General features: G+C 45.3%; 1 protein-coding gene across 1 annotated transcript in view; it reads right to left on the minus strand.

Annotated features, from left to right (window-relative positions):
- SORL1 (sortilin related receptor 1) overlaps window positions 1-16,142 on the minus strand; it is a 113,923-nt gene extending 97,781 nt beyond the window's left edge. Inside the window, 1 exon segment of the mRNA XM_035139112.2 lies at window positions 15,740-16,142. Within this exon segment, the coding sequence (XP_034995003.2) occupies window positions 15,740-16,060 (321 nt within the window). The 5' untranslated portion in view covers window positions 16,061-16,142.
- Window positions 16,143-26,019: the final 9,877 nt, after the last annotated feature.

Below are 26,019 nucleotides of genomic sequence, written 5' to 3' on the forward strand. Positions count from 1 at the left end.
ATATAGCAGTTAGGGAAACGGAATGGAATAAACTGCTGTGTGAATGTAGCCTTGCTTTAAGGCAGTTTTCCAGGCTTCTAACATCGCAGGACTGCCAGCCCTTGTCATCTCCACAAGCCAGCAGCTTGTTTTGGAATTACCGTCCGTAGCCAGTTCCACCAGGCTAGCAGAACAGAATTAATCCACATGCTGCCCAAAGTCTAAATGCGGGGGGGGGGGGGGAGAGAGAGAGAGAGAGAGAGAGAGAGAGAGAGAGAGAGAGAGAGAGAGAGAGAGAGAGAGAGAGGATACGCCGTTGCATAACAAATCCACCCTGGATCTGAACGGCTGAGCTGCAGCTTCCCTCTTTTTGTTCTAAGAAGGGGGCGGGGAGGCAGAACAGAAGCATCGCCTGAATGCCGTTCCATAAACCAACCTTACTGAAACTTCACCTGCGAGGTTCCAGCGTGAAAGCAACTATTTCAAGGCAAGAGCTTCGCTACACCCCCTCTCCTCTCTCCAGCGAGGCCTTCGAGCGCATTAGGAGGAGATTGGGGGGCGGGGAGGATAACCATACGTCAACAGACACAAAAAGGGCAATTCTCATTGTTCTGCCAACCTCTGCCAAGAGACAGAACCCAGAGCGGAGATGTGCCGGTCGCTTCACCCTCATCAGTATGGTACAAGTATTGCAGGACGGACTGTGGGACCTAAAATTGGCTGGCTCTTCTTCATTCTCCTACTGAGAACAAATCCTTCAGCCCCTCGTCAAGTGGTTTGCATTAGCAAATCATGTTATGTCTGTAGCAATGTACACTTAAGGCTAACTACAGGTGGCAGGGGGACCCAGGTGGCGCTGTGGGTTAAACCACAGAGTCTAGGGCTTGCTGATCAGAAGGTCGGCGGTTCAAATCCCTGCAACGGGGTGAGCTCCCATTGCTCGGTCCCAGCTCCTGCCCACCTAGCAGTTCGAAAGCACATCAAAGTGCAAATAGATAAATAGGGGCCGCTCCGGCGGGAAGGTAAACGGCGTTTCCGTGCGCTGCTCTGGTTCGCCAGAAGCAGCTTTGTCATGCTGGCCACATGACCCGGAAGCTGTCTGCGGACAAACGCTGGCTCCCTCGGCCTATAAAGCACGACTGGACCTGATGGTCAGGGGCCCCTTTACCTTTACCTTTACGGTAAGATTGCTCTAAGATTGCAGCCTTTGCCCACAGGTGGAGAGGGTCTTTCAGAGTTGCCTAGAACCCCCTTTAATGCCTTTTCATGCTGGCACAACTTCCTAATCCCCATGGAGGGGAGGGGACTCCTATCAGTCCCAGCCACCATGGCCAATTCTCGGGAACGGTAGGAATTATAACCCTACAACTTCTGAGGGGCCAGCAACTCCCCATCTGTGCACACCGTAACAAATCCTAAATCTGTACAACTGCAATAACAGCATTTTCTTGCCCTGATTTGTATTATGATTAATTCTTTTCCCCAGACTGGGACTCCAGGTAGCGTACACTAATTAAAATGTCACCGATAAAACACAAAAAGCTAAAAACCTATGAAAGATCATTCCAATTGAACACTAAAAGAACAAAAAAAACATCACTACTGAAGCCCTTTCCTTTAAAAAGGAATACAGCAGCCTTCACCTGCTGGCAGAAGCACAACAAGGAGGGAGCCAGTCTGGCTTCTCTAGGGAGGGACTTCCAAAGTCAGGGTGCAACCACCGAGAAGGCCCTCTCCCACATCCCCACCAAGAGTGCCTGAAAGGGTAGCAGGACTGAGGGAAGGACCTCCCCTAAAGATCCAGTACCTTTCCGAGCACAATTCAAAGTGTTGGTGCTGACCTTTAAAGCCCTAAATGGCCTCGGTCCAGTATACCTGAAGAAGCGTCTCCACCCCCATCGCTCTGCCCGGACACTGAGGTCCAGTGCCGAGGGCCTTCTGGCGGTTCCCTCACTGCAAGAAGCCAAGTTACAGGGAACCAGGCAGAGGGCCTTCTCGGTAGTGGCACCCACCCTGTGGAACGCCCTCCCACCAGATGTCAAAAAGAAAAATAACTACCAGACTTTTAGAGGACATCTGAAGGCAGCCCTGTTTAGGGAAGATTTTAATCTTTAAGAAATTAGTATATTCTAATATTTCTGTTGGAAGCCGCCCAGAGTGGCTGGGGAAACCCAGCCAGATGGGCAGGGTATAAATAATAAATTGTTGTTGTTGTTGTTGTTGTTGTTGTTGTTGTTGTTGTTGTTGTTGTTGTTGTTGCTGATAGCCAGGGCCTAGGTTTTCCCCAGTCTCCATTTCCTTTCTCTTTCTCTGTGGTGCACCTAGCATCTAGTTCAAGGTTGGGGTCACTTAGGATGGCAGAGAAATTAAAGTGTGTGGGGATGTTGTGGTTGTTTTGCAAATTCACACTTCTCAATCCAATACACAAGCCGAAACACTTTCACTAGCCTCAAAATTCGCATTCCCATGAATTTTGTTCTTCTACCAACCAATGTGTAAACAAATGCATATGTTAGGGGGAAGTCTGCAAAGAAAGTAACATACAAACATATGTTATGACTGCTCATGCTTTGCAGACATGGAAGACGATGCTTTTCATCCATGCTAAAATGAGCTCCCCCCGCCCGCCCCCGCTGAGTCACTACTAAACTTCTTTTGAATAGCTTGAATTGATTTAAATTACTCTTAGTTGCATCATGTTATGGGTAAGCCGCCCTGGAGATCTTAAACCTTAAGAGGGGAGGTACAAAAGATTACAAATAAATATCAAAATCTGCTTTCAAATCACAGTTCCCGAAGCCTTAGCCTTAACCACAGTTTGCTCGGCCCAACACAAGTGCAATGCTAAACAGTTATGCATAAACAACATCTTTATGCATAAAGATTCCATTCACATGAGAGACGGAAAGGATGAAAAATACAGGTGAGCAACCTGTTCCCAGTCTTTCGATCCCAATCTGCAGATCAAGAACACTATGTGCGACTCTGCACTGGGTCACTGAGTTCTAAATACATAATAAAGAATAGATTTCTTTGTCTTTTGAGTTGTCATAAGACTCTTTGTTGTTTTTGCTAGAATGGACTAACCCAGCTACCCCGCTAGACATAATCAGATGGGGGCACAACCTAGGACACAATCAGATGGAGATAAACCTGACCGAGACCCTCTTAAGAATATTAGGGGTGGGTGGGCAGGGGAAGGACTAGACCATGTGAAAAATGAACACAATATCTTAGCTGCAGTTCATTCATTTTCGGCTTTGTTTTCTTGTTATAAAAAAGCATGCCTAGACATTCCGTTGTTGCACCCATAACCTAGGTTCAAGGTGTCATTTAGCTCCTAGCTTTCGTATCTCAGTTTTTACACTGTGTGGGACTTACACTTACAGTGGTGCCTCGCTAGACGAATTTAATTCGTTCCACGGGTCAATTCGTGTAACGAATTTTTCGTCTAGCGAGTCTCAGTTTCCCATAGGAATGCATTGATCAATGCATTCCTATGGGAAACTGGAACTCGCTGCGCCCCATGCCAGCTGTGCGCAGCGAGAGGCGGCGGGGGGAGAAGCTCTTCTTCTCGCCACCAGCTCCCGCCTGCCTTCCCCGGCATGGGGCACAGCTTCGGAGGTCTCCGAAGCTGCGCCCCATGCCGGCTGTGTGCGGCGAGAGGCGGTGGCGGGGAGAAGCTCTTCTCCTCGCCGCCACCTCCCGCCTGGATCGGCCAGGCGGCGGTGGGAAGACCTTTGCCTTCTTCCTGCGCTAGTGTTCCACTGGTCTCTGCCGGTTGCCCCTCACTGCCCGCGGCAACCGGCAGAGACCAGCAGAACACAAAGGGGAACCAGCTGCAGCGCGGAAAGAAGGCAAAGGAAGATCAGCTGAGAGGCGCTGATCTTCCTTTGCCTTCTCACCTTGCTACAGCTGGTTCCCCTTTCGCTAGACAAATGCCCCTTTCGCTAGGTTTTGTGATCGGAGGATTTTATGGCCACGCTTCGCTTCGGCGGCCATAGAAAACCTTGTCGTCTTGCGAGGCAACCTCCGATCGCAAAACCTATTCGTTAAGCGAAAAATTAGTCTTACAGGGCATTTGTCTAGCGAGGCACCACTGTATTGGATCAGGAAGGCATATTGGCATGTAAAACAGCACAGATCTCATCTGAAAATACCAGTGTTTCAGGTAGCAGAACAAAGCAAGCATTTAATTATTTGTCATCCAGAATGGAAATTCAAAAAGAAAGTCAAACTACATTTAGATGGAGTTTGAATGAAGATTTATTGGAAGATCAAAATTTTATGGAAAAAGCAAAGAAGACCTTGGGGGATTCTTTTGAAATAAACCTCCAAGGTCAGACTAAATTACAAACGGTCTGGGATGCAAGTAAGGTAGTGATGAGGGGACTGTTCATACAACAAAATTCGATTAAAAGGAAATTGAAAGGAAAAAGGAAAAAAGAAATTTTAGATTAAATTGCGGAAAAGGAGAAGGAACTGTCAAAAAAAGCTAATAAAGTGTTAGTAAAGCAGGTGATCAGAATATTAGAAACCCAATATTCTATGATAGTGAATGAAGAAATAAGTTGGAAAATAAAAAGAATGAAGCAGAAATATTTTGAGCATGCCAATAAGTCAGGAAAACTGCTAGCATGGCAATTGGAAAAAAGGGGGGGGATTCCATAAACAAAATTAATGTAAATGGGAAAATTACAGATAAGATGAAGGAAATAAGGGATGCATTTCTGAAATATTTCTCAGATTTGTATAAGAAAGGAAATGGGGGGAAAAATTAAAATAGAGGAATATATAAAAAATAGTAATCTGCCAAAAATAAAAAAGGAACAATTAGGGATGCTAAATACCCAAATAACAGTTCAAGAAATTTCAGAGGCAATAAATAGGACAAAAAGTGGTAAGTCTCCAGGACTAGATGGATTAATGGCAAAATATTACAAAAAGCTAAGTGAACAATTACCGTAGTAAATCCACTGAAAGATGTGATGAATGAGGTTTAAAAGACAGGTGAAATTCCAGGAACATGGAAAGAAGCTTATATAACAGTGATTCCAAAACAAGATTTGGATTTAATGCAAATAAAAGATTATAGGCCCATCTCATTACTAAATAATGATTATATATTATTTGCAAATATCTTAGCAAATAGAATGAAAAAAATCTTAGGTGAATATATACATCAAGATCAAGCAGGGTTTCTACCAGGTAGACAAATGAAGGAGAATATAAGAAATAATTTAAACGTGATAGAATACCTGGAGGTAAAAAGAAAGAAAGAAAGAAAAAGAGGCAGCAATGGATGTTCATAGATGCTGAAAAAGCTTTTGACAATGTGTCCTGGGATTTCATGAAAAAATTGCTTGAAGAAATTAAATGCGGAGACAAATTCTTAAAAGGAATATAAGCAATATATTCAGAACAGAAGGCGAAGTTAATTGTAAATCAGGTGGTAACGAATGAATGTAAAATACAAAAAGGAACAAGGCAAGGATGTCCGTTATCACCGTTGCTGTCCATCCTGGTTCTGGAAGTACTTGCAAGGAATATGAGAGCTGAAAAAGAGATTATCACTTGTAATGTTAACCAGTGTTACAAGTGTTTATTACATATGCACCAGGCAAACACACAATAATGCCAGTCATGGATGTTTGGCAACTTTCGTGTATGTGACATGATCCCTGGAACTTGTTAATCTTTGAGGAGGTTGTGTGTTTACCTGGTGCATATGTAATAAACTTCTGCCAGGTGGCATAAAATTATTGTGGTTTTATGTGTAATTTGCTCTGCCTTTGCTGAACTCCAAATCCTTCTATACCATGCAAGTAAGTTTAGGGAATCCAAAAATTTCCGCTGTTGAGGGACGGTTTGTCTAGCCGCAGTTAACAAATGTGAAATCCAGTCCTTAGACTTGATATCCTTATGTCCCGTAAACAAAGAAATCAAAAATAATTCTGGAGTAAATTCAATATTATCACTTGTAATGTTAACCAGTTCCTTATGTCCAAGGCAGCCCTGTTTAGGGAAGCTTTTAATGTCTGATGGATTTCTGTATTTTAATATTTTGTTGGAAGCCGCCCAGAGTGGCTGGGGGAACCCGGACAGAAGCCTTCATATTGGGCTTTATTCCCACCAGAAGCGGCGGTAAGTGCTGCCGCATAACTTCCTTTACCTAGGGCTAATTGTGGAGGTCAAGTGAGCCGATTGCACAGGTATTGAGGTTGTCATACTACCGGTAAATTAAAAAAAAGCTCAACAACTTTGCCTCCCCCAAACCTTTGTGTCCGAATTTTTGCTTTTTGAAATATGGCAACCCTAACAGATAGCCTATATAATGGGTGTATAATTTTCAGTGCAATCTCTTTAATTTTGGCAAAAATTGTCTTCACATGGTTGCTTGACCACAATTGTCTCAATTACATAACCCAGATCTTTCTCCCATGTTTTTCACGCCAGAAAGCGGTCCTGTTTGGATGTTTTCATAATAAGATAAAACAATCCCTTTTCCCACTCAGACGTTGCAATAATGCTGGATGCAGGACAGAGGTGTAGGGGGCTGGGGTCACAGAGGCCAAAATCCATGCCTATTTCAGCTGCAGGGTCCCAGTCTCCAGTGTACTTTCAGCATGAAAGGAGGTGAGTCAACCAACAATGATTGGCTCCTGAGGTCACTCTGGAGAAGGCATGCGGGAAGATCAATGAGGAGTTCTGTGCTCCAAAGCTAAGCATTTACAAACAAGGTGCTTCATTTTCAAGAGAATAATGTGCAAGTCCTATTGTATACAACAGAAGTTCAAGGAAAACACAACTTAAGTCACTCCAAAAGAGACTGGAGCACTCCAAATCCAATTGCCCGTCTACATGCACAGAAAATAGATCTAGCCGAAAGACGACACATAGAAATCTGCATTGATTGTTGCAATGTCCTAATTATTATTCTTGTATAGCCTTAGAACAGGCATCCCCAAACTTCGGCCCTCCAGATGTTTTGGACTACAATTCCCATCTTCCCCGACCACTGGTCCTGTTAGCTAGGGATCATGGGAGTTGTAGGCCAAAACATCTGGAGGGCCGCAGTTTGGGGGTGCCTGCCTTAGAAGGTTAGAATCAAAGAATCATAGAATTGAAGAGCTGGAAAGGGCCCTGAGGATCATCTAGTATAGGAATATGCAGCTATCCCGTACGGGGATCGAACCAGCAACCTGGACGTTATCGGCACCATGCTTTAACAAGCTAAGCTACCCTGTTGTATAATCACAGAAGGGTGTGTGGCTGTGACTATCCTGGAGGGACTCTGCACTTCTGAATTTGCCACTACACTACGATGCAGGATCAGGAATGGGTGTGTGGTTGATTCCTTTGGAAGGGAAGTACAGTCGTACCTTGGAGGTCGAACGGAATCCGTTCCGGAAGTCCGTTCGACTTCCAAAACGTTCGGAAACCAAAATGTGCCTTCTGACTGGCTGCAGGAAGCTCCTGCAGCCAATCGGAAGCTGCGGAAGCCGCGTGGGACATTTGGGTTCCAAAGATCGTTCGCAAACCGGAAAACTCACTTCCGGGGTTGCAGTGTTCGGGAGCCAAAACATTCGACTTGCAAGGCGTTCGCGATCCAAGGTACAACTGTAATGCAGCAGGTAGGGAGAATAAAAGTCTGGGACTTTCAGAGAAAAAAGGATTTCTTCCTTATTCTGCCATTTTGGTAAAGATACAGTATCTCTATTCCATCACCACCTCCCTGGTGGGACAACAGAAACACTTTCAACTTGCAAACTGCTTTGAGAACAACAGATGGAGATGAAATGTTTAGCTATTTTGGGAGTCAGATGCACAGAGATAAAGATGGGAAGGGAACTGAACTTCTGCCTGCTTTTTGTAAGATCCAGCTGCCCGTCCCAACCGCTGCCAACTTACTGGGTGGCCATGAGCCAAGACTTCACCTCTCAAGCCTCAGTTTCCTGATCTGCATAATTAAAATAATAATTCACTCCTGCAAGGCTGGAGCAGTAATGAGATGGTGAAATAGGGTTATAAGGAACTAATTCTGTGTAATAACTAATTTTTTAACAGCTGTAAAGGGGGGACATTATCTAAACTAAGCAAAAGTTAATGTTTATCGAGCTTTCCCCCTTAATCAAGCCGTTTTTATGAGATGCCAAACAGATCCTGCTATGAAGAAAATTGAATACTAGGAGGTTAAGGTCTGGTTGTTCTTGGAAAAGGCCCATGGCTGACAAGCCAGCAAATTGGGTTAAAATTAACTATGGTTCACGGCAAACACAGAAATCCATTTTCACTATGCTAACAAAGCTGGCTTCCCAAACCACTTTAAATGTTGTTGCTGTTGTTGTTTTCAAAAAAGCAAAACATGCCCAAGCTATTTTCTTCCCTCATTCAGTCGAAAACCACAAATAATCTAATCACACAGGATTGTTGTATCCAATGCCAGTCATTCTCAAAGTAGACCCCTTGATTAATGGACACGACTAAGTTAGGTTCATTTATTTCAACCTGTCTGCTTCAAGAATTCAGCTGGATGCAAGCCTTACTCTGCAAAGACCAGAGCAGCTCACAAGGACTGAAGCACAAAATATAGGTTTAAACAAACAAATTCACATCCACGCCGTACATTTGAACCACATTTAATGCGCATTTACCTCCTCCCCCCCCCAAAAAAAAACTCCCCAAGAATTCTGGGAACTGTAGTTTACCCTTAACAGAGCTTCAATTGCCAGCACTCTCAATAAACTACAGCTTGCCCGCCATCTTCCTCTAAAAACCCAGGCCTAGAAGATTCCTGGGCCATGTGCTCAGTCCAAATAAAGTTAAAGGTGGAATCCAATTCGTCTGTCAAAAGCTCCCTACATCTCGAATGTGGGATCACTGCAGTCTGCGGGAGAATGTCTCAAGTTCGAAAGATCTCAGGAGGCAACACACCACAGTGACTTGGGAGCAGAGCTTTTACAGTTTTATCTGTTGTTTTTTCTATGTTATTCGTTAGCTGTTTTTATTATATTTTGGGCACTGCGTGTGGAAGACGATGAAAAACTGCTACTAAAAAGAGCAGGACTAAGGCAGGAAGTTAAACTGTGGAACTCACACCCGCAGGAGGCAGTGACGGCCACCAACTTGGATGGCTATAAAGCTGGCTCAGATAAATTCAAGGGGGACAAGGCTATCAACGGCTACTAGCCAGGATGGTTGGAGGCAGGAAGGACTCTGAATACTAACTGCTGGAAGCCACAGGAGGTTAGAGAGCTCTTGTGCTTGGATCCTGATTTGCAGGTTTTCCCACAGGCATCTGGTTAGCCACTGTGAGAACAGGATGCTAGACTAGATGGGCCGCTGGCCTCACCCAGCAGGCTCCTCTTATTTTCTCATTCCAAACTGAATTGCCACATTTCCAGAGTGGTTTAACAATCAATCCCTCTTGCCAGGGAACTCTGGGAACTGTAGAGCTACAAGGGCCTCCTAACAACCGCTCAGCACCCATAACACATACAGTTCCCAAGGTCCTTTTGAGAGAACCATGACAGTTGAAAGTGCTATGATGCTGCTTTAAATGAATAGTGCAGGTGGGCCCCAAAACATAACCAGGATGAGTGAGGATAAGCAAGAATCCTGTTTGATCTTGGAAAGCTATTAGCATTTCAGTGCAAACTCCCTTCATCCAAACAGCCCCAGGGGCACAGAGGAAAACACTTGGATATCCAGACAGCTGATGCAACACAACACATTGTTGACACAAGGTTACAATGACATATTCAGGCTGGCCATGAAATTTAGATAACCAGAACACTTCTGGGAATAACTGGGTTTTTTTGTTTCTTTCTTTTTTTTAAAACACCCATCAATGTCGATATAACGAGAAATCGTAATGCAGGGAATTGTAATGAGCTTTTGTTTCTCTTTGGGTTTTAAAAGGCTGCCATTGTGTCTGCTTTTATTTGTGGGGTGGGAGGTAAATAAATGCCATGTGACACGTAATAACTGTGGGAAGCTATCTGCCTGAAAGTAAATCCTCGGACAGATAAGCTTTCGATTTCTGCTAGCAGAACGGGGTGTGTAGGTCTGAGTGGAGAACAAAGAAATAAAAGAGGGCACAGGCAGGGGCTGGCGATCCACCATTCTAAATAGAGGAGGCTATGGGAAGGGCTGTGGCTCAGCAGTGGAACATCTGCTTCCTGGTTCGATCCCCATCGTCTCTAGGTAGAGCTATAGGAGAACCTTGTCCAAAATCCTGAACAGCTGCTGACAGTCAGTGAAGGCAGTACTGAAGTAGGTGGATCCACCTCGGTGGATCTAGTACTGGATGATAGGTGGATCCGTCCAATGGATCTATTTTGGGAGGGGCCACAGCTCAGTGGTAGAGCACCTGCTTTGCTTGCAGAAGGTCCGAGATTCAATCCCCAGCATCTCCAGCTAGGACTGGGAATGTGCCCTGTCTGAAACCTTGGAACATCATGGCTTGGCAGTGTACACCAGGCACAAGAAATCTTTGGCTCTCCCGTTTCTGAACTACAACTCCCATCATCCCTACGCATCAGCCATGCTTGCTGGAGCTGATGGGAGTTGCAGTCCAGCAACATCTAGAGTAAAGGTAAAGGGACCCCTGACCATTAGGTCCAGTCATGACCGACTCTGGGGTTGCGGCACTCATCTCACTCTATTGGCCGAGGGAGCTGGCATACAGCTTCCAGGTCATGTGGCCAGCATGACAAAGCCGCTTCTGGCAAACCAGAGCAGCGCACAGAAACGCCGTTTACCTTCCCGCTGTAGTGGTACCTATTTATCTACTTGCACTTTGATGTGCTTTCGAACTGCTAGGTTGGCAGGAGCTGGGACCAAGCAATGGGAGATCACCCCGTCGCAGGGATTTGAACCGCCGACCTTCTGATCGGCAAGCCCTAGGCTCTGTGGTTTAACCCACAGCGCCACCCACGTCCCTAACATCTAGAGTAGATGTAGGCAAATTCATGATGTGCTTGATGGGACGAAGACTGTTTCTTCCCATGTTCCTAGTTATCCAGCCACCCTACTTCTTGATTTTGCTGCCTACCCGGGACTGTAAAAATGGTAGGTGGGGTTGTGAAGCCTCTAGCAAGCTGGATCACCAAGGCTCTTGGACGATGCTGATCTTGCAGGGGGAAATAGTGCTCCAAGAGTGCCAGTCTTGGACAATCAGTAGAGGGGGCTCATGCCTGCTCCCCCACTCACTGTCACCCGAACTGACCTTGTCTTTGTAGCCTGATGAGGATCTGGAGTGAGCAGTCAAATACACCATGGTTAAGGAAGTGTGCTAGATTCACACAGAATGCCAAACCATAGTTCAAGCAAGCCAAGGTTTGCAAGCCAACAGCAATAAACTATGGATTTAAGCTACACTTTCTTGCCAATAAACAAACCACAGTTAAGCTACTGGGAAAGGTTCGCACATAATGCTAAGCCATTGTTTAATAAACCATGGTTCAGTATACTGTGATGACAACCCTAGCTTACAATTCAAGATCCCATGGGAAGGCTTAACTGTGGTTTGTTCATTGGCAACAAAGCACAGCTTAAATCCATAGTTTGTTGCTGTTGGCTTGCAAACCTTGGTTTACACAGAAAAAGAAAAATCAGAGCGCTTTAGAACAATCATCTATAAAACCAAACAATTTTTTTAAAAAACAACAACAACCATATAATGTTTTAAAATCAGAAAACCATATATGTAATGATTTAAAATCAGACTGGGGTCTGTTCTATATTCCACCATTATGTGTGTCACAGTAGGTGGGTATATGAGAGTGGGCCTTTTCCACTGAAGTGCCCCTGTGGAACTCCCTGCCCCAGGAGATTTCACTCAGCGGCATTTAAAACAACAAGTGAAAACTTCTCTGTTACAAAGCATCTTTGGCCTGAATACCTTTCTGAACCACTATCCCCTCTGCTATTGGAAGTGAGTTGTTGCTGTCCTCTTGATCTGGCTACATTTCCCTATTTTTTTACAGGGCTACTTTAAAAATAAAATACTGTATGCAAAGAAAACAGGAACCCCCAAAAGGAAGTGAAAGCAAAAGCAAAAACTGAAACCATTCGATTGCTGTAGGCAAATGAAATAAAGTAGCATAAGAAAGAGAAGAGGTAGCACCTATATATTTTGAATCAGTTTTCTGAATTTCTCTGGAAAAAGTCCAGCAGGAGTTGAAATGTGTTGGATAAATAAACCTCTTTATGGTATACTCCATAGTTCACAGTGGGGGTCACTTCTTCTTCCAGTTTCTGTTTATATATATAAGATCTGTGAAACTAGGTGGAAAGAAGGAATATAAATGCAAACTAGCCCAACATGTGGACACACGTCATCAACAAAAGGCCATTTTTTTTAATGGGGAAGAGCCAAATAAGCACAATTTGGATAAAGTCTGGGAACGCCTTTAAGGAAGCATAGCTGTGCTCTGAATGCTCCTTTTCTGTATCGCCTAAAAATAGTGGTTGCCATTTCTGAAAACGGATCGGGCAGGCTGTTAGAAATGCAAGTAACTCTTTGATTTCAGCACGGATAAGAACAGTCTTTCCACAAGGGTATTCTAACCCTTCTCCTTTCTAACACTTCGTACAAGTCCAACACCCTCCCTCCCTCCCTCCCATCGGGACTAAAATTAAATGTGAGTCCTCTAATTCACTGGGGGGGGGGAAAACTACACATTCCTCCAATACAGGGCCGGAGAAAAGATTTTTTTCTTTTACAGTGAAGTAGTTTCTACACACACACACACACACACACACACACACACACACACACACACCTTCTCCTCTGCCCTTCCAGCAGGCAAGCAAGAGGCATGATCAGAGTTAAAGGACAAAGTCCAGCCAGGCAAGAAGCCTCAAGGAAGGCGCAAAGCAAGGCAACTGATGGCTGTGGCTGTGGACAGATGTGGAGAGTCCAGAGGGCCAGATGGAGAGGTTTGGAGGACCATATTGGGGGCCCAGGGCTGGAAGTTCCCCACCCATGCTCTGCCCTGGCAGTTTTTAACAGGCCATACAGAATAGGGTGAGGCACCGGCCAGCAAACCATGGCTCCACCAATTGAGGTATAGCGGTTGCAGAAGCAGGCACAGACTTGAGAGATCAGGGATCAAAATCCCACTCAGCTGTGAAACTCACTGGGTGATGTTGGAGGCCGCTGCTCACTGTCTTTCAGCCTGACCTACCATGCAGGGTTGTCGTGTAATAAAGAAATTATAGGCTTCTTAACCTCATTTCCCAGAACAGCAAGACAGGCCTTCGGAACTCAGCTGCTCAGTACCATTTCCCTGTGTCTTGTTCGTGAGACAGACAGAGAGAGAGAGAGAGAGAGAATATCACAGAATTGTAGAGTTGGAAGGTACCCCCAAGGGTCATCTAGTCCAACCCCCTGCAAGGCAGGAATCCCATGCTGTGTTAACGATGCAGAAGAGGAAATTAAGGAGTCCCTTGACTGCATCTCAGCTTGGGTGGAAGTGTTCAAGGCATAGAACCGTGTGTTTTTAGGGGACGGGCCATAGGTCAGAGGCAGATCATCTGCTTTGCTTGCAGAAGGTCCCAGGATCAGGACTGGGAGGAAGGCCTGTCTGAAGCCCCAGAGAGCTGCTGCCAATCAGTGTAGACAATAATGGGCTAGATGGACCCAACCGTCTGACACGGTGTTAGGCAGCTTCCCATGTGGAAAGGGCCCTAGCTCAGTGGTAGGACATCTGCCTTGCATGCAGAAGGTTCCAGGTTCAATCCTCGCCATCTCCAGTTAGGTTCTCAAGCCGCAAACCCTGAACAGCTGCTGCCTGTTAGTGCTGAGCTAGGTGGATGTCAGACATGAACTAAGGCAGCTTCCCATATTCTTGTGTGCATGATTTGGAGCAGGGCAGGGGGTTATACCTTGGGATCAGAGGTTGAGGCCAGATGAAAAGCCTCTATCAGTGTTTCCCAAATTTGGGTTTCCAACTGTTTTGGGACTACAATTCCCATCATCCCTGATGACTGGTCCTGCTAGCTAGGGATGATGGGAGTTGTAGTCCAACAATTGCTGGAGACTATTTGGTACCCCAGAAACCTACCATTACTCTCCGGCCTAAAGTGATCAAACACACAACCTGCACCTGCTTATTATCAGGTATGCAACTTGATGCATTTGAGAGATTTCATGTTCAGAGGAATGTGGTATTATCCTCTTACACACCTTCCCCTGCGGTAAATCATTCGAAGAGGGTCTGTTATTTTTATTTATTGATTTAAAGTCTTTTATCCTGTTCTTCAGCTGGGGGAGGGAGGTTCCCAGAACAGTTTACCAATGTGATAAAAATGGTCCCCACTCTCAAGGCTTACAACCAAAAACACAACACAAAAGGAAAGGGGATTTGGAGGGAAGAGGAGAAAGGAAAACTCAAAAGCAAAAAAAGGGGGGGGGGAGAAAAAAGACTTGTTTTCTCCGAAAGGACTCAGTATGAGATGCCTACTGCCATCTCAGGTTTGCAAACAGGCAAAACAATAAGATGTTTGAACAATCAAAATCCAGAAATTGATACCCCAGGGCTTTTTTCTCCTGAAGTAACTTCCCCCCTGCTTACATGCATAAGCAACAGCAAGGTGTTTCAGACCCACACCTGAGACAACTGTCTTAAGTTAAGTCACAGGTGTGTTTCTCTTGTTCCCAGGGGGGATGTGCCAATTAAGCTGCGCCAGAACTTAAGATGAGAATTAAACCTCTAGTTTGGATGGATCTCAGAAAGAGAAGCCTGTGACAAAAAGGTGAAAGGTAAACAGTTGCTCGCCTATGGTGAGGAAGAACTGCCATCAGGTGACCATGAAAGGAGGTCTTGCAAAAGTTGGATATATTTCTTTCCTTCCTTCCAAAGACCATAAACAAACAAAAAGGGCTATGTCACAATGTTGGACTAGTTAACTAATTTGCAAAGCTAACCTGAGTTGCACCAATTCCTTGCCATTTTTTTTCCAGAGCAAAAAGGGGAAAGGAAAAACAACAGTGGCAACCTGAATCCCAGTCGGATGCTTTTAAACTTTTGGGAGGGAGGTTGCAAGATGAGCAAAAAAATAAAAATAAAAATGACAGTGTGATCCAAGGTTGCCCAAAACTGGCCTCCTGCCCGAGCAGCGGCTGAGAAGCTGCTGCAGCTATCCGTTCCCCGCACTGCATTGTTTGCATCTGACACTGAACGATTCCAAAGAAGATATATTTACAGTTCGATTCCCACCAGTTACGCGTGTGATACAACAACAACCACCAACCACCTTTGCAACTGGACCTGCGAGTCACCTGAGTCGCAAACCTCCCCCCCCCCCCAACAACAAAAAAGGAAAGAGAGAGATCGCCTAAGAGCCAGGAAGCCCAGAGCCCCTGATCCATTTAGGGAGGGGGATGCGGAGTATGATGGTGGGGGGAGGAAGAGGCAGGGCGAAGTGAAGGGCGCCCACTACCCAATTTAAAACCGCGCGTGGCTCAAAGGCGGCGGTGAACGAAGGAACATTGGACTGAGAACTGCGTGCATTCCAACCAGACAGCGCCGCGCAAAGGGGGGGGGCAATAACAAAAGCTCCTTTTGCAAAGGGGGTGAGTGGAGGATGTTGCAAAGAAAACGCAAGGACCTGGAAGCAGAGCGCGCGCCCCCTCCCCGCTCCAAATTCCGCGCGATGCTGGCTGGCTGGCTGGCTTGCCAAATCGGGGGGAGCCTTGCGAGACAAGGCGATGGAGGGGTGCCAGAAGGTGGCCCCAAAGGTGCCCGCTCACCTGTCCGTACACCTTCATGGATTCCTGCTGCTGGGCAGCGGCGGCGCTCCGCTTGTTCCGCAGCATCTCGCCCGGCGCCGGCTGCCTGACTGTGCCATCGGGACTCCTCGCCCGCAGCACCTCGAAGCCCCGGTCCTGGGCTCGGGATGTGTAAGCGGCGTGCAGCCGCAAGGTCTTGTCGGTGGACTCGGCCGGCCGGAGGCTGCAGGCGGAGAGCAGGAAGAGGAGGAGGAGGGCGAGACGCGGCGGCATCGCCAGCCGGGGGGCCGTTTCCCGGAGCGGAGAGCGCGGCTCCCCGGCGCGGCTTCTCCCTGTCGCCATGTTCGCTGCCTCCGCGCTCCGCCGGCTTGGCTAGCTGCAAAGTGGGGCGCCGCCGCCAGGACAGAATGTGCAATAGGATTGCAAAGCCGGGAAACCCGGTGGCGGCGGGGAGGGGGGTGGCGAGGGAGCAACAGCAGCGAGCAGATTCAGGCCAGCTGCAGGCAGCTCGGCTCCGGCGCGCGCCAAGGGCCCGGGGCTGCACGCGCTGCTTCCCGGGGCATTGCAACCCTCCCTTGCCTTTTGCGCGGTGCGGGGCAGAGCAGCGAGCAAGCGGGCGCGTGCGTAGCGAAATTATTCGCTGGTGTGTTGTTGTTGTTGTTGTTGTTTGTATTTGCATTCGCAGCCTCTGGCTTGCACCAGCCGGCCACGGTGTGCGGGTGCAAGTCACGTGTCAATCCATCCCCCACCCCCACAAAACGCACACACGCACGCACGCTTTTCTCCGTAATCTTCTTTGCCTGCTCCTGGCTTTGACCTCCCAGAAGTAACAGCAGCAGGACCTTAAAAGCGAAAGGGCTTTCGCGAATTAAAAAAAAAGAGTCGATAACATCGCCTTTATTTGTTTTGCCCCGCGCAGAAATGTTTTCTTTGCAAGCGCAAAAAGAAGAACGTGAACCCTGGAAAGGTTCCTCCGGGTTCCCTGCGATGTGTGTGTTTTTGTGCGTGCACGTGTGTGTTTCAAAGCACCTTTAGAGCTTTACAGAAGAGCCCATGGTCTCATGTGACAAGCGCCTTTCTGAAGGGGTATAAATGAAGGCACTAGGTCGGCCAGCGGCCTGATCCAACAGGCTCTTCTTCCTTTGCTTTCTTATGTTGTAAAACGAGAGCGGGTAAACTCAGCATACTAAATATGCTGGAGCTGGAAAATGCATCCGTTTTGCTCTAGCCTTATGTTTATTTATTCAATATCTGTATTTACTTACTTGCTGTACTTACTGTACTTACTGTACTTACTGCATTTTTATCCCATCTTTTCAGTAAGGAACTCATAGTAATGCATGTACAGATCCACCTATTCATTTAATCCCTTTGAGATAATTTAGGCAGAGAGGCAGCAACTGGCCTGAGGACACCTGATCAGCTTCACAGCCCAGTGGGGATTTGAACCCTGTTCTCCCAAGTCCTAGTCTGGCACTCTAACCGCTTCACCACACTGGCCCTCTTAAGCAGTGAGGAGGAGCACTCATGGGAAAGGTGGTGATCTGACTGCACATAGATCACAGGGGTGGCTAACCTGTGACTACAGCTCCCATCATACCTGACCATTGGCCGCGCAAGCTGGGCTGATAGGATTTGGAGTCCAGGCACATCTAGGTAACCATAGGTTAGCCACCCTGGTATAAAACGACCTACCGCTATTGTGTGCTTAGTGTTTCCATTCCCTTTAGAGGCGCTTCACACATACCTGATCACCGCTTCTCCCATTTTACTTGCTCCATCTTTTCAGTTTCACCGGTGCTGTAGTGTCAAGTTCCCTTGGACCATTCGCCAGGCTCCTAAATTGTCAGTACAGTGGTACCTTGGTTTATGAACACAATTGGTTCCAGAAGTCTGTTCATAAACTGAAGCGTTCATAAACTGGAGCGAACTTTCCCATTGAAAGTAATGGAAGGTGGATTAATCTGTTCCAGACGGTCCGCGGAGTACTTAAACTGAAGCATTCATAAACTGAAGTGAACTTTCCCATTGAAAGTAATGGAAAGTGAATTAATCCGTTCCAGCGTTCGTAAACCGAAAATTCGTAAACCGAGGTGTTCATAAACCGAGGTTCCACTGTATTCCATGGTTCCTTTCCCCCATGTGCTTAGAATCTTTGGGGAACATTCCATGATGTCACAACTACTCAGCCAATGGGGTGTCCCATATACAAGAGGCAGGCAACAGGGGACTGTTAGTCTCATTTGTCATCACAAGACACTCTGTAAATATTTCTCTGATGTTCTAATGCAAGGGTTGCCCACTTATGTAGACTGCTGGGCACATTTGGATTTTTGAGCCAGTGCCATGGGCACACACACACCCTTCTTGATGTCTCCTCTACCACCAAATCACACATTGCTTTCCCAAGGGATCTGGAGAGCACTGAAAAGCACATGGAACTGAAAGAGGCAAGTGGGGATGAGCAACATTCTTCCAAGTTCCTATTTCCATTCTCTTATGTTGTTTTTCAGGAAGAAGGTAACCACCCTCACTTCATGACCAAAGGGGCAGTGGCTGGCAGGGAGATGTTGACACAGCTGCATATTCCTGCACTGTGGGGGGTTGGACTAGATCAGGGGTCAGCAAACTTTTTCAGCAGGGGTCCGGTCCACTGTCCCTCAGACCTTGTGGGGGGCCGGACTATATTTTGGAGGGAAAAAAATCAATGAATTCCTATGCCCCACAAATAACCCAGAGATGCATTTTAAATAAAAGGACACATTCTACTCATGTAAAAACACGCTGATTCCCGGACCGTCCGCGGGCCGGATTGAGAAGGCGATTGGGCTGCATCCGGCCCCCAGGCCTTAGTTTGGGGACTCCTGGACTAGATGGTTCTCAGGGTCCCTTACAACTCTACAATTCTATGTACACCAGGGGCAGACCTCAAGGGCACCATTGCATCCATAAGTGCCACATAGGTGACCCCTGTCCTAAGGGGTGGTTTGGCTGATGCTACAAGAACAGGACCTGAGCCACAGTGGGAGAAGGCAGTGTGGTGTAGTGGTTAGAGTGTTGGACTAGGACCTGGGGGACTAGTTTGAATCCCTGGTCAGATACGAAGCTTTCAGGGTGACCTTGGGCCAATCACAGTATCTCAGCCTAACCTAGGATTGTTGTGGGGATAAAATGGGGAGGTGGAGAACTGTGTGTACCTCCTCTGTTGGCTCCTTGGAGGGAAGGTGGGATTTAAATGGGAAAAGTAAATAAATACAGCAAACATTCCCAGGATCCTTTGGGTGGCCCAAACTCTTGTCAAACACATCCTGCCATGCCTCTTTCTCCTGACGTCTGCATGAGCCAGGTCAGACCTTCTGCAGGATGATATATGATAATATATGGCCAATTCTCCCCTGACAACGGGAAGATGGATTTTCTGACCTTTGAGGTCTTTTCCTCCATCTCTGGGCTTTGTATGATAAATGGCTAGAATGAAGCACTCGGCTTCTCCTAGGGTTAGAGGCAAAGAGGAATGTGATTGACTCTCCGTGTGCAGGTGGCAGAGGCCCATTATGGAATATTAAAGCTATGCTAAATATTCTAGTCCCCATCAACCTCTCTTCCTACCACTCTCAAAAATGCTCAGAGGGCTGATCTTGATGCCGAGGGTGTCATGATGAAAGGGAAAGCACTTTTGCTGAGCTAGCAAATAAAAGGGGGGGGCTCTCCTGTGCTCTTTCTCCCCCCCCCCCACCACCGTATATGTACTTGGCAGGGTCGATGAAGGGCAGGAGACTTGATGCTATTTCATTTCACTTTTAATTAGTATACCACCTTTCTATATTACCATTCACAAGGCGGTTTACAGCAACAGAATATCCAACAAAGAACACACACCTTATAATCTTTGACCCCCTTGGAGAAGGATCTGAAATATTCTCCTTGAAGCTTGAATATGTTTCATTCGATGTTTTGATGTGTTGTAAACCGCTTTAAGATTTTTCCTTTAAAATATAAGGCAGTATAGAAATGAAATGACTAATAATCTAGAAAGTCATAATAAAACACAGCTTTAAAATGCAACGACCTATATCAAATAAAGTACCACGTTGGCCCGAATATTAAGCCGCACCTTTTCCCCCACATTCCGATTGTGAAAAGTTAAAGTTCGGCTTATATTCATGACCTTACGCCACCAACAAAGTGGCATAGCTGCCAAGTTATCCCTTTTTTAAAGGGATTTTCCCTTATGCTGAATAGGCTTCCTCGCAAGAAAAGGGAAAACTTGGCAGCTATGCAAAGTGGTGCCACTCCTCCCCCCCCCCCCGACAGAACAGCCCGGGAGCGCTGATTCAAAGGTGCAGTTTATTTGCGGGTGCGGCTTATATTAGGGCCAATATGGTAATATTCAATAATCTATTAGAATATAATAGTATACAATAAAATTATTCATATTCAATAATCTATTAGAATATAATAGTATACAATAAAATTAACTCTCAAAACCTCAGCTAATAACAATTATTATTATTATTATTATTATTATTATTATTATTATTATTATTATTATTTTATTTATACCCTGCCCTCCCTGGCCAAGACCGGGCTCATTTAATAACAATTAAAATCACACTTACCTGCAAAGCTGCTGGTTGCACCTGTTCGATTTCACCTGTGTGTGGAAGGAGGAAGGGGAGAAGCAGCTCTGAATCTGCCCATCAGAAAAGTACGAAGTTATAAGGTTGACAGCTGTGTTCTACCTCCACTGGTGAGGTAGGATGCTGAGAATCACAGGGGGTGCAGAAAGTGCTGCTATTGCCCTTGTGTCCTGCTCTTGTGTGTGTGTGTGTGTGTGATTGGGGCATCTACTTGGCCACTGTAAGAACAGAATGCTGGACTTATTACCTAAGTGTTAACTTCCACATTCTATTTAAGCTTTCACATGCTGTAAAAACCACTTCTAGAACTATTGTGGGATATCACAGAAGTTTAGTGCTCATTTCCATATTATTTGCCAATGGGTTTATCCTGGAAGCAAATAACACAGAAATGAGTACCATATTCCACTATAGCTCCTGAAGTAGCTTTTATATCGTGCAGAAGCTAAATATTGTGCAGGAAATATTAACAGTTGGGGGAAAGTCTTGAAAACGGAACAAGCTGCCATGTGAACACAGACTAGATGGGCTGTGGTCTGATCCAGCAGGGCTTTAACGTTATTTTATTTATTGGTTTCATTTCATTTCTTACCTGCCCTTCAGCGCAAGGTACCTGGGCAGGTTACAGCGATGTTTGCAATCTCACAAGGAATCACAGAATGGTAGAGTTGGAAGGTACCCCTGGAGTCATCTAGTCCAACCCCCTACAATGCAGGAATCTATCTGCCCAATGTGGGGCTCAAACCCACAAATGTGAAATTAAGAAATTGTGCTCTACCGACTGAGCTATGATTTGTCCTAGTGGAATTCTCTGCTGCTTATAGAGTTGAAAAGCATATACACTGCATTTTGGGTTTGGTTTGAAACTTGTTTGAAACTGGTTACCAGCAGAGGTAACCAGGTCTGTACATCGACACATTGATCTTAAAACCAGACCATCCCTACTATTGGGCTGGTGTTTATCTTGCTGAGGCCATTCCCTGTGATCTGCTTTACACTTCCAAATCCAGTTAGCATCCTTTTTTCTTTCTTTCTCTTTTTCTTTTTAACTGATTGAGTGGACGGCAATTATGTACCTTTCAGCTGCTCTGACTCAATTAGTGAGAAATGTTCCTCCAGTGTATTAGGGGTCGTTATATTAAGGAGGGTATGAAATTGTTTCTCCTTATGAGATTTCTACGGCACAAGCTTCAGCTGGAAGGCAGGGCTGGATAGGAATGGGGCAGGGTGGGGAAGAAATCCTGATCGCAGCAAGATTTCTGCTAATTGCCCTTACAGAAGGGTTGATCATATTCTGAGATCGCGGGAGAGGAGAGCTTCATTGAAGATCCCCAAAGATTTTAAAAAGCTGTTCTAGCACAGCACAGAATTGTGTGGTGGAATCCTGAACTGTAGCACTTCAGATTTCAGATCAGGGTGGGTGATTATTATTATTATTATTATTATTATTATTATTATTATTATTAGGTGACTACTACTACTACTACTACTACTACTACTACAGTACTACTACTACAGTACTACTACTATTTTGCCTCCAGCGACTGGTGTGTTGAGCCTATGGAAGCTACTCTAAACCATGGTTAGTGTATACGTTATGGCTGGTTCAAACCACATTTTTGCAGGATGTCTTGACCGCGCCAATCTCTCACCCAAATCTACCCCACAGGACTGCCATGTGAATAAAACAAGCCTCATGCATGATGAATTGAGTTTGTTGGAAGACGTAGATAAATTTTTAGAGGATTTACTATAGAATCAATGTAATTATGGTAAATAAACAGCTTCCTCAACAGAAAATTTCTAAACAAATATTTATATCACATTTTTTACATGTGCTCAAAGCAATTCCTGTCCACAATCTCAGTAATCCTTACAACAAACCTGCAAGGTAGGCCAGTATTATGCTATATTACTTTTGGCATATTGTAGATATAGATATAGATAGATGATAGATAGATAGATAGATAGATAGATAGATAGATAGATAGATAGATAGATAGATGATAGATAGATGATAGATAGATAGATAGATAGATAGATAGATAGATGATAGATAGATAGATAGATAGACAGACCAGGTTCCTGCTTTAAGTTGTTTGTTTGTTTGCTCCCAACAGTAAGTGTATGGTTTTCATTTGGCTCTACAAAGAGCTTTCTGTTTCTATTTTTTGCAATTTGTTTGCTTCGGGTTTGATCGTTGTTAACTCTTCCTCCAAGGAGCGCAAGGTGACATCATATGATTTTCCCTGTCTCTGTTTTATCCTCACAACAACCCTGTGAAGTAGATTAAGCCAAGAGACAGTGACTAGCCCAAGGCCGTGAAGTGAGCTTCATAGCTCAGAGGGAATTTGAACCCTAGTCTCCCAGGTCCTAGACCTAGTCTAACACCCTCATTCATTTTTTTAAATTTATATTCCGGCCATCATCCCAAAGCTTTGGATCATAGCTGATGCTTTTAACTGCTGTGTTGCACCAGCCCTAGTTCACTGCAACAACTGACTCCGCTGAGAAGTGGTTTCCCACAAAGGAGCAAAATGAACCCAAAGTGAGCCAGACATGCTAGTTCCACTCCGCCCCCTGTGCTTGAAGGAAATGCTTAATACATTGCTACCAGCTTCTCCATCCTATAGCTTACGGGTAGAGAGGGAAACACATTAGAATTTATCTTGCATCTGGATCCCATCAGCAAGGAACAGTATGAACACTTAGGTAAAGAGACTTAAAAAAGAAGAAGTCCCTTGCCACACTGCTTCATAAAAAGAGAGAGAGAGATTGAAGACTCAAGGAGTAGTTTAAAACCTTCCAGCAAATGAGAAGTGTGTGTTGACATGGAATTCCCTTTTCCAGGGGTGTGGGTTGCATTTCAGACCCGCAGACGCACTAGTGTAACAAATTTTTTAAAAGTAATTGCAACAAATCTTTTCTTGCAAAGAACAGACAGAGCTGATTACCTTTTCCGCTGTGTACGAAGAGGCCTTAAACAGAGTCAGCGTTTTGTCCAAATAAGCTGATGGGATCAGCAGGACCCAACATTTGCCACACTGAATTTTGCCTAAAGCAAAACAAGGAAGTTTGTTCCATCCAGGTCTTACTTACTTACTTACTTACTTACTTACTTACTTACTTACTTACTTACAGTACTTACTTAAACAAGAACATACACTTCAATAATGTGCAGGGACCAAGCAAAGCGAAAGAAAGAAAAACAAGCGAACAGAACGAAAACTAAAAATAAACATAGGCAAAGTACAAATTTAGCTTTCTGAAGCGAAAAACACCTGACAAATTTTGAGACAAACAAAAAATAAAAGAGGGAGGAGAGGAAAAGGAAGTTTTGATAAAGACCTTGAATATTTCCAAGAGGCAAAGATGGCCATAGGCTGCAATCCGTTCAGCTCTTACCTGGAAGTAAATTTCACTCAACTCCGTGGAGCTTATTTCTGAGTAGACACGTGTAGGATCTCACTGTTAAGAACATCCTGGTTCCCGAGTCTGCGTATTGTTTTGGAAATCACAAGTTAGCTAGGTTTGCCTTTAAATGAATTGAGTTTCTTCCCCATCCCTGACACACATTTGCCTCTGGACAAATAAAAATGGTGATTAGCTGGGGTCTCGCCAGCCATATGTTTTGCAGAGTGCCCAGCCACCCTGTATGCAAATGGTGTGGGTTTTTTTCTTTAATGGTCAAGCAGCAGGAAATCTGTGACCCAGTGCAAAAGACCCAGAGCTCAGGCACAAGGGCCACCCTTTATTTCCAGCCATGACATTATTCTCTTGAGATTTCCACAGAGGCTGCCATAACTTGTAAAATATATTTGTGTGTGACTAGTTGAACCAGAATGATGAATGGGGATGTGCATCCTTTCGAAAGCAATCCTGCGGTTCATAAACCAGCAAAAATATGGAAGACCTGTCTCCTTTGCTAGATCGGAGCCCTTGTCTTGTAGGGACCGTGAGTCAAAGCGTATGTTTGGAGGCTGCTATTATGTTATCCCAGCAGTCTTATATACCTCATATCATTATATCTGCTTCCCACAAAGAATCCGGGGAGTGTGTGTGTGTGTGTGTGTGTGTGTGTGTGTGTTGAGAATTCTCTGCCAATGTTTCCCAATCCACAGGTAAAAGGGAATGGCTGTCCAGCCAAGTCTGCAGTGGATACATGCAGCCAGAAAAAGGCCAGTTTCCTGATGTGGAGTTAGGTGAGGGAATGATACCTAGGAAGGAAGCAGGTCTGAGCCTTTTTTTGAGTGGCCTTCTCATTCTTATTGGAGCAATTAGCACTTTAAGAAAAGTGCCAAATCTCATGAGGTGGGCACAAAAAACAAGCCAGGCAGGTCACCACTTAATCGGTTCCCATTTCCGCACAGTCCGGCCAAGTTTTCTCAGCTTGTATGTAATCCACTGGGCAGAATTGTTTCCTGCAGGTCTTGGATCTTATTGTTAAGAACACCACGGAGCTGCAGTAAATCCGCTTCTGGTGTCAGGCAAGGGGAAGTAATCTCCCGGGGAGGTCAGAGCACAGCATTAAGAGATGCAAAATTAAAAGATGGACTTTGGCAGGGACAGGGAGACAAATCCTAAATGGCCTTTGTCAGTTACTTCTGGTTGGGTTGTTGCTTTGCCTTCAGTAGCATGTAAACACCCTTTGGCACACACACCCTAACAATGTCCCCCCCGTCAAAGACAAAAACCCAATCATTTACCATGTATGTAGCACATTTTATACTTTGCAATTGTGCTCTCCCTGTCCTCATATGGCTTTGTTAAATACATCGTAGTAATTTCCTCTGCATATATGGGAAACAGGCTGACAGCTGGTGACCTGGTTCACAAACAGGCTAAGCTGTAGTTTGTTTATGCCATGGTTTGTTTAAGAAGCTATGAGTTATCCACAAGTTATCCCACAGGTGTTTGGTTTGTTTGCTAGATGCTCTTGCCTCATGCCTTTGAAGCTCGTCTGATGGGGCAGCTAAACAAAGCACAGTTAAAGAGGGACATTCAATTTGGACATAGCTCCAAGACATAGTTAACACAAACCAATGTTTGCAAGCCAGCAACAAACCATGGCTTCAGACCATAGTTGGTTGGCAGTAAACAAACCATATTGAAGGCACTGGGTGGTGTTTGCACATAGCTCTAAGCCAGGCATCCCCAAACTTGGCCCTCCAGATGTTTTGGGACTATAACTCCCATCATCCCTAACTAACAGGACCAGTGGCCAGGGGTGATGGGAATTGTAGTCCCAAAACATCTGGAGGGCCGAGTTTGGGGATGCCTGCTCTAAGCCATGGTTTCACAGACCACAATTTAACAAATCATAGGTTTTTGTCAAACCAGACCACTGACTTATAGAAGATTTTGAGTCAGGCCCATCCACAAGAGGAACACTGGTTCTTGATTACCTACTTTGGTTTCAGGGGTCTGAAGGAAGTGGACTTGGCTCTTAAACATGAAACTTTCTTTTTGCCAAGACAGATCTTAGAAGTTACCACTGGCTGCTAAGGTTCCAGCTGCAGCCACAGGAATAAACTCCATTAACTGAATGTGTCTTACTTCTCAGTAGCCCTGTGTAGCACTGAACTCTTAGCGTGTGTGGTGTGCAAATGTGTTAATTTTATTTATTACAAGATTTTCTCTGCCTTGCCTTTCTGCAAAGCA

This window comes from Zootoca vivipara, chromosome 15 (genome assembly GCF_963506605.1).
Source record: "Zootoca vivipara chromosome 15, rZooViv1.1, whole genome shotgun sequence".
In the NCBI taxonomy this organism is placed as follows: domain Eukaryota; kingdom Metazoa; phylum Chordata; class Lepidosauria; order Squamata; family Lacertidae; genus Zootoca; species Zootoca vivipara.